Source organism: Eurytemora carolleeae, unplaced genomic scaffold (assembly GCF_000591075.1).
Source record: "Eurytemora carolleeae unplaced genomic scaffold, Eaff_2.0 scaffold426, whole genome shotgun sequence".
In the NCBI taxonomy this organism is placed as follows: Eukaryota; Metazoa; Arthropoda; class Copepoda; order Calanoida; family Temoridae; genus Eurytemora; species Eurytemora carolleeae.
The window spans coordinates 93,944-103,323 of NW_019396411.1; the positions used below are offsets into that span (position 1 = coordinate 93,944).

At 33.3% G+C, this 9,380-nt stretch overlaps 1 protein-coding gene across 1 annotated transcript; it reads right to left on the reverse strand.

Moving 5' to 3' along the window:
* Window positions 1-320: 320 nt before the first annotated feature.
* On the reverse strand, window positions 321-6,238 carry LOC111702793 (protein quiver). The gene is made up of 6 exons (XM_023474569.1): window positions 6,155-6,238; window positions 5,687-5,746; window positions 5,016-5,098; window positions 3,357-3,423; window positions 2,294-2,381; window positions 321-1,162 (listed from the first exon to the last, which is right to left on the reverse strand). The coding sequence occupies exons 1-6, from the start codon at window positions 6,201-6,203 to the stop codon at window positions 1,060-1,062; spliced, it is 450 nt and encodes a 149-aa protein (XP_023330337.1). The 5' UTR covers window positions 6,204-6,238; the 3' UTR covers window positions 321-1,059.
* Between the last annotated feature and the right edge of the window lie 3,142 nt (window positions 6,239-9,380).

The window sequence follows — 9,380 nt, forward strand, 5'->3', positions numbered from 1 at the left end:
AAATGTATTTATGCAATGTCTGGAATACTAATGCTTTCAATAAACCCTTGAGCAAATCTGTACTGTGTACTATTACAAAGAAGTGACAGTACACATTTATATTCTTGTAAATAAAACATTGTTTCAACTGTTTGTCAGATTAAATTAAATGACCCAAGGAGAAGAACTATTTGTTGTAAGTACCACTTTAAACTTATTTTACAAGGTTTTCTCACCATGTGCAGAAACTGAAAGAGTAACATTTATAAAAAAAATTTAACCTTTTTTGGTTATATACAAAAAAAAGAACACATATTCTTTGTTTCTTTTTTTCTCTTGCTAAAGGGATTGTATAAGCGTAATTTCAAGTGACCCTCCATGTAAAAAAGGGAATGTCTGATCTACAACAATACCCTTAAATCTTTGCTTGATCAAAGATTTCGTAGATATTTGGCGGGAAATTAAGTGCAAAGAAACCGCGCGGGTGTACATCAGCACGGAGTGTACTACAGAGTACACTGTAACCTCGAGTCTCAATCTTATGCTATACAAATGAGGGTATCTCAATACGTCATTGTTGTCCGGACAAAGGTTTAAAGGATACCGTTGTAAATCGGACATGCCTCTCTAAAAATGGAAGGTCACTTGAAATTACACTTACAGTATCTTTAAAGAAATCTACAACAATTTCCAATTTTATCTTCTGTCACTATTATAATTTTTACATTTTGTTCTTTCTTTTCTAGACTTGCTTAAAATTTTGGAATGTGCTTTTTAATTAGATAATCTGCATCAAGCTTATTTAATACAGTTTAACCCTGAACTTCGAAGACATCGAGAGAATTCATAGAATGTTGAATTAACAATTTTTCAATATGCTTTTATACCTAAATTTCAGTACTTGTAAAATAAATAAATAGCCATGAATAAGGGGGAATAGTGTCAAGGAGCTCCCTATAATTTTTTAATTAAAACTAAATTTCTTCGGCATTCCACTATCAGTAAGTTAAGAAGACGACATTCTATAAATTCTTTCAGAAGTTCTGGGTCAAACTGTAGTAAAGGGTCCTTTTATTCCTGTCATCTAACTAAGAGGAGAACAATTATGAGGAGAAGTGGATGGAGAAAATAATTTGTTGCGGCATTGCACTGGTCCTCTTCACAGAAACACATGTGACCATGTCTAAACAAGAAATATTACAATGCTTATGCCACAGGCAGCCGTAGTACATTTGAATTTCCGAGCCGGGTCAACCTTTCCCATGCACCTCTGCCCCTTCAGTAGAAGTAAATTCAACCTATATGAACCATAAATTCTGACCGTTTCAACCTTGTTGCACTTGCTAGTCCTGTTGATTGTCTTCTTTATTAACCCAATGTCCATGCAGTGCAGTACAAGATGGGACCGGAAAGGTTGACCTGGATCGGAAATTTAAATGTACTACGGCTGCCCATGCTCCGATCCCAGTTTGTACTGTACCCAGCTCTATGTACAGGACTAGCCGGTGCAACAAGGTTAACACGGTCAGACTTTATGCTTCATATAGGTTGAATTTACTTTTACTAAAGGGGCAGATTTGCATGAGGCATGATTAGAAGAAACATTAACATAAGGTGTTTATACAATTAAATCTAACTATTTTGAAATTACAATTTGAAATTAAGGCTTATGGAACCATATATAAATGGTAACAGAATACAATATCTGGTTTGCAACTTTTTGGCCCGTTTTAAGAATGAGTATCTCCTTAAGGGCGAAAAATTTCACTGAAAATCTGAATTTTTTTGTATACAAATATTTTCCATTTATCAGCAAATGAGATGCGTAACAAAATCACAATTTCTGCTGTATTTGTGCAAAAGATCATCCTCTCCTGTAAACAAATTTAGAATTTCAAAACCATATGAAAACCGATACCATGCAGCCAATGACGTCATATGCAACTCGTAGCGTACGCACTATTCGGGTAAATTTCTGTTGTCATATCTTCTATTGAAACATCTTTGTCATTTTCTTACAAATGTTTGTAATTTCGTAAAAGATGGATATAAGGATGCTTTTTTTCTTCTAATAAAAAACCCAAAGATCTGTCATAGAGATTTTAATTAATAATCTTTTTAAGCAATATCTTATCTTGTCTACATTTTTAAGTAGATTTTAGATGAATAAATATTAATTCTAGAAAATACTTATGATTTTTGTTTTGTTTCCAAGGGAAATGATATCTGCATTATAATTAAATATGTTGAGCAACAATATATTTGTTATCTGCTAGTGCTACATTTTGTTGGTTAGAAATGAAGAATTACGCACCTGTGTCCTTCCATCATACAAGCATGGTTCACCATAAAAAAGTTAACTTCAAAATCATCTGTGCAAGTTCTCTTAATCTGATAATGTTCTAAAAAACTATGTTTAAAGGAACTGTAAGCGTTATCTCAATAATACACAACAGCACCCTTTTAACCTTTAACTGATCAACATAGCAGACTTTTCCTTAGATTATTGATTGATTTATTTACAGAAAAGCTTGCAATTAACACTTTGATTGCAAGATTGATTTAAGAAATATTTACTTTTAAAAAGTTAAAGAATATAAATGTTCATATTTGGATTTTTTAAACCCAGACCCAAGAGAAATAATCAAATTCAAAACAAATTAATTAAAACATATTATAAAATATAAACTATATACAAATGTGGCGAAAGATAATCGATGACTACAGGTTGTAATATCTGAATAATTTGTTTGAAATTAAATTGATTTTTTACGGTCTAAGTCGTATGTTGCAATTTTCTCAATTTGTATAGACGCCATGTTATTCGGTATGAGACCTCTTTAACAATTTTCTCCTTATAGACGCAACAGATAGAAGTAAGATTAGTAGCGATCAAGAGCGCTTTTTTATCGCATTAAGCCTATACCCCCTTTCATTTTTCGCGAACACTCCCTTTAAACAGAAATCTTTTTCGAGCTGAAATTAACTGAACTAAGAGCAACACAAAATAAAAACAAATTGTGTGATTTTCTGGACAGTTTTTCTGTGATCAGTAAGAAAATTATTCAAAAGAGAAGTGTAAACATTTTGAGAGACTTTAATCACTATCCTTAATGATATTTCTTTTAAATTTAATATATTCCAGGTGTCCGAAATCATACTTGTATGGATTAAAGTTACAGCATAAGGAATAGAATATTTTTAGAAATTTTAAAGATTTTCATTATTAAACTTCTTTCCCTATGCACAAAAATGTCATAAAAATTATCTTTTTTTTCAATAAAACTTCTAAAAACTTTTAAACCAATATATCAACCGTCCAGGAGAACTTTTTGATTGAAAATGTTGCCAAAAAAATTCGCACCCCTCTCCTATACCTGTTCCAATGAATTGCACCATTTTCACACAACATCCCTCACATGTTTTCAACGGGGGCATGTTGTCCTTAAAAAAATTTTAAACTTGAAATTCTCAGATGCTAGGTCACATACCCAAGATGTTCAGAATTTTATTAATAATTATCAAAGCTGCAAATAGAAGTCTATCCCCTGAGGAAAAGCATTAATCCTCTCCTGTCATACAGTTCACTTGTTTAAAACTCAGTCAGCTGTCTAGTGTTTGGTGTCCAGGTAGAGAAAGCTGTGTCTCCAGGTGTAATCTTGACCTAGCAGGACAAAACTGGTTTTTACTTTTTCTTCCCATGTGGAGAGAAAGTACATAACTGCTTAGACAACAATATTTCCATGGAATTATGATTGAAGGAAGGGTCAACATAGTGTAGCCATACATATATCCTTGGAGGATCCATCATGTGGGACTGTTTGCATGAGGACATCGAACCCAGGTCAACAGGAGGGTTAGTCTTGTTTTATCTATAGGAAAAAATATATTTACATTATAAAAAAGAACAAATAGTCAGAACAAGAAATAGAGATTGAACTGGAACACAGAACAGATGCTGAAAATGTCAAGAATAAAATGGTGGAATAACAGATTAAAAAAGAACCAGATCATCAGGCTCAGGAGAACAACGAAGATCAACAAGAATCTCTAAACCTGTCAACAAATTGACCCATCTCCTTTACCAAGAACACCAGGAATTCCCAATAGAAAATCTCGTACAAGTTTACCCCGAGCAATGAGGAACATGGGAATCAAGATCTCGGGAAAAATGTAAGCTACTTACTACAGGATAAGTTAGCTGCACTACAGGATAAGTTAGCTACAATACAGGATAAGTTAGCTACAATACAGGATAAGTTAGCTACACTACAAGATAAGTTAGCTACACTACAGGAAAAGTTAGCTGCACTACAGGATAAGTTAGCTACACTACAGGATAAGTAAGCTACACTACAGGATAAGTTAGCTACACTACAGGATAAGTTAGCTGCACTAAAGGATAAGTTAGCTGCACTACAGGATAAGTTAGCTACACTACAAGATAAGTTAGCTACACTACAGGATGAGTTAGCTACACTACAGGATAAGTTAGCCACACTACAGGATAAGTTAGCTACACTACAGGATAAGTTAGCTACACTACAGGATAAGTAAGCTACACTACAGGATAAGTTAGCTACACTACAAGATAAGTTAGCTGCACTACAGGATAAGTTAGCTACACTACAAGATAAGTTAGCTACACTACAGGATGAGTTAGCTACACTACAGGATAAGTAAGCTACACTACAGGATAAGTTAGCTACACTACAGGATAAGTTAGCTACACTACAGGATAAGTTAGCTACACTACAAGATAAGTTAGCTGCACTACAGGATAAGTTAGCTACAATACAGGATAAGTTAGCTACACTACAGGATAAGTTAGCTACAATACAGGATAAGTTAGCTACACTACAGGATAAGTTAGCTGCACTACAGGATAAGTTAGCTGTACTACAGGATAAGTTAGCTACACTACAGGATTAGTTAGCTACACTACAGGATAAGTTAGCTGCACTACAGGATAAGTTAGCTACACTACAGGATAAGTTAGCTACACTACAGGATAAGTAGATAAGTAAGCTACTTACTACAGGATAAGCCCAACTCCAAGGATCATGGCAACGTGGATCTTCCCAAGTATTGCATTCAAAGCATTGTATTTTGTTCCCGGCTGAAACAGTATCTGTTAATATCGCAAAAATATAATTCGTTTAAAAACCACAAAAACTTCAAACAAGCTAAAAGAAAAAGCTTTAATTTCATTTAAACTTTATCTAACTTTAATCACCAAAACGTAAATTAAAGTTTAAATCAACCCTATCATGATTGGTGGGGGAACGGGGTTAAAGTTTTATTTAGATAACAAAAAACGTCTTGACTTTTACAAATTCATGATTAAAGACAAATAAAACTGAGTTCTAGCCAAGAACTTAAATTTTCTAATCCCAATATTTTCAATCTGCAGGTGATAACCTTTTAAGTATCCATCATAACTGTTTGATTTTAAAGAATGCATAGGTTGAAAAGCACCGAGTTGTTCAGACATAGAGATTAAAAAAACAGAATTTGTGGCAAGAACCATAATTCCTTTGCAAGATTATTTTGAAGCATAGGGTAGGCAAAGCGGTATTTAAAAAAAATCAAAAATAGTTCATAAATTTCCTAATTTTATACATTTTTTTGATCTACTTTTTTGAATTTTTTTAAAATCTTCTTAACATCGTAACCATTACAGATTAAAAATGTTATTATAACTTACACATACAATCCCCACCAGCTGCTCTGCTAACACCAGCTTGTAACACCAGGAATAATAATCCTAAACATTCATAGTCTTTAAAGGGAGTGTCTGTCTAGATATGGTAGTTTAGCTGAGAATACAGCTTTGTAGAGAAATATTTTAGGATTCATTTCAGACCTATCACACGTGTTCACGGTGCATATTTGTTTAGCGAGAATTCAAATTCAATCTTTTAAACTGCATTCTCAGGTTAAATACCATATCTAGCCAGACAGAAAAAATAAACCGTAACAAGGAAAAAATCCAAATGTTTGAAGATTTTTTATAATTTTAATTTTAATTCATAAAAATGGGATCTCAATTGTTTTTCTGCATTACCATTTACAATTGTAAAAATTGAAATCTATGGAATTTGTATTGTACAAATTAAATCTTATTTTAAAAATGGGATTAACTGGTTTCAGACTTGAAATTGTGAATTTTTACCTAGAAATAGTCTCTCCCAATTCTGGGTTAATTTGAATGATTCAACCATTATTCAACACCATACCCTTACATTCTATACATCTGAAATTGAAATAGAATAAAACTTCTAATACTGGAGAATTTTCTTCTTTTCTAGGATTTGTTCAGAATGTGACATAAGTTAAAAAATGTAAACAAAATATATTTGGAAACAATTATACATTTTCACAAACTTGTGCAGATCAAGGGACTGAAAGTAACCTTCCATTTCCATTTATAGAGTGGCATTTATACAGCAATACCCTTTAATCCTATGTTTGATCAAGGATTTCTTGGATTATTTATATGGCTGGACATTAAGTACCTAGAAACTGCGCATAGTGTACTTTGGTCGATTTTGTAACCAAGCTTGAATATTCTAAGAACTTCTCAGAAATAAAAATAATTATCACGGAGTGTATAGTGTACAATTAGGGTTTAGTATAGTGTTCAATTATGGTGAAGGATACGGTTCAATTAGGGTTCAGTATAGTGTTTAATTAGGGTTCAGTGTAGGGCTCTATTAGGGTTCAGATTAGGATTTAGTATAGTGTTCAGTATACGGTTTCAGTTAAGGTTCAGTAGAGGATTCAGTTTCTACTCAGTTTAGGGTTCAGAATATAGTTCAATTATGGTTCAGCAGAGGGTTCAGTATAGAGTTCAGTTTTGGGTTCAGTATAGAGTTCAGTAAAGAGTTCAGCATAGGGTAAAGTAAAGGGTTCAGTATAGTGTTTAGTAACGATTTTTGCCGTTCATTAACGAACTCTTCCGTTTATTTTCGAAAACCTTCGTTTCGTTAGCGGGACTTTGCCCAGCCCCAAAGAATAGGGTTCAATTAGGGTTTAGTATATGTTCAATTATGTTTCAGCGAAGGGTTTAGTATAGGGTTGAATATAGTGTTCAATAAGGGTTCAATTTAGGGTTCAGTATAGGGTTCAGTATTGGGTTCAGTATAGGGTTCAGTATAGGGTTCAATATATATGGTTTAGTATAGGAGTCATTAAAGGGTTCAGTTTAGGATTCAGTATTGGGTTCAGTTTTGGTTTCAGCGTAGGGTTCAGTATAGGGTTCAGTATAGGGTTCATTATAGGGCGAAGTTTATAATTCTGTATAGGGTTCAGTCTTGGGTTTAGTTTTGGGTTTAGTTTTGGGTTCAGTTTAGGGTTCAGTATAGCATTTAGTAAAGGGTTCAGTATAGTGTTCAGTATAGGATTTAGTAAAGGGTGCAGTATAGGGTTCAGTAAAGGGTTTAATATATGATTCAGTATAGGGTTCAGTTTTGGGTTCAGTATAGGGTTCAGTGCAGGGTTTAGATTGGGTTCAGTATATAGGGTTCAGTTTAGGGTTCAGTATAGAGATGAGTTTTGGGTTTATTATGGGTTCAGTATAGGGTTTAGTTTTGGGTTAATTTTAGGGTTCAGTATAGAATTCAGAATGGTTTTCAGTATATGATTCAATATAGCATTCTTTATTTGGTTTAGTAAATATATATTTAGAATTAAACTCATTTCTCTCAACTTCACTATTAACTGTCAATCAGGTAATTTGTCAGACAATACAGTTAATTCATCTCCTAGGTCTTAGGTTAAGCTTTCAGGGCCGCTTCTTTCAAGACACTATAGAGCTCAGGATCAACATCAATAATATAACTATTTGTTCGCCAAAACATTTTCATCTCCATCTTCTTATTTCCCAAATTATGTTTGTTTAATATAAATCCTTAACCATTTGCAAATATTTTTGAAAAATTAAATTAAAAATCACATTTTTTTGCAAGCTGCAAATTATAAGAACAAGAAAAATTGTATTAAAGTCTAAAGATGTTTAGAGATGTTTCATCCTAAGATATCCTATAAAAATGTCTAAGTTTAAACGTATTTCCCCATCTAATAAATCCCCCGCTGACAGGTTCCCCCCCCCCCTCCCGTCTGGTTCTGGTATTATTTGCTACCCCCCTCCCCCCTCAAAAAAAATGATGGGGAGGTGGGGATTTATCGCCCCCTTTACTCCCCCCTCCCCTCAGCCTTAATTTTTGTGAAAAACTTATTCCTTGAAAATTATCGACATTTGTTTTCTGTTGTCGAGTATAGTACAGAGCACTTTTTATTAAATACTTTTTGTAATTTTTGTAATTAAGACTAGTCTGAAACTAATGTGTCGTATCAATTCGATGCAAGTAATTTTCTAAATTTGTAAAATTATTGTTCAATTTTTTTGTTGATGGTTCCTCTTTTTGGGATTGACCACAAAAAATATTAATAAGTTTGTTCAAGTTTTTTTTGTATAAGCAGGGGTTGCTTTACTGAAATTACTCAACGCTAAGTTAAGACGAAATTTTAAGTATCGTTTTCATTTTGAAGCACTTCCTTCAGTTTGAGATTTGTTCCCTAGGCCGCGTATTGCGGCACTGACAAGGCAACGTTATTCAATAAATATCTAAATAATTAATCATTTCCTTTCCGTTGAACTTCAACAGTACGATGAATAGTAGAAAGCCTATTTACCTCACAGCAATCTAAAGATTGCAAGCTCTTGCAAAAAAATGAGAAATTTTCCCATCACGTTTTAAAAACTAAATCTAAAATCAAATGCCTAAAAATGTACATGTCTAGGGCTACCAAAAGAGTATGATTGGGTTAGTAGAATAAAATCACGGGCCAAGGTGTTGCGCCACTTTTCAGTCTAAACGTAGTCTTGATCATTAATGCAACTTTTCATAGCAATCTGGATCTTAGTGACCTGTATTTTATAGAAATAAATCAAAAAAGAGCGATTTAACAAAATCAAGGGGTTTAATTGGGATTCTGTCACAAATATCGTGATTTCAAGTAAATTTAATAATTCTCTTAAAATGTAAAGCCACTTAAATTTCCCAATACAGTTAGTTCTTTCTTTTTCTTTTTCATACTCTGGTGCTTTCATCTCTTCAGTCTAGTCACTTGATCTTTAGAATAAAAATAAAAGAAATTACGATTAGTTAGACGTGGTGCACATAGGTTTGCCGCGTTAGTAAGTTGACGGTACAGTCCAAAGAGGACCGCAAAGATTGGCCCAGCTCGGATATTCAAATGTACACCGGTTGTCCGTGGATGACCTATTTTATAAAAAAATGTGTTTTTTTTAATTTAATATTGTTTCTTGAGAGAGTTTATTATTTTTTGTGAAACAATTTTTTTTGATAATTGTTGATTATGCTTAGAATTCACAA

Excerpts from the sequence above, each read along its gene's own strand:
- LOC111702793 (XM_023474569.1), bottom strand. The coding sequence starts at position 6,203 with ATGGTTGAATCATTCAAATTAACCCAGAATTGGGAGAGACTATTTCTA. Across the intron at positions 5,099-5,686 it reads AGCTGGTGGGGATTGTATGT|CCGGGAACAAAATACAATGC; the intron begins GTAAGTTATAAT and ends ATACTGTTTCAG. Across the intron at positions 1,163-2,293 it reads TGTATGATGGAAGGACACAG|ACATGGTCACATGTGTTTCT; the intron begins GTGCGTAATTCT and ends TTTCTTGTTTAG.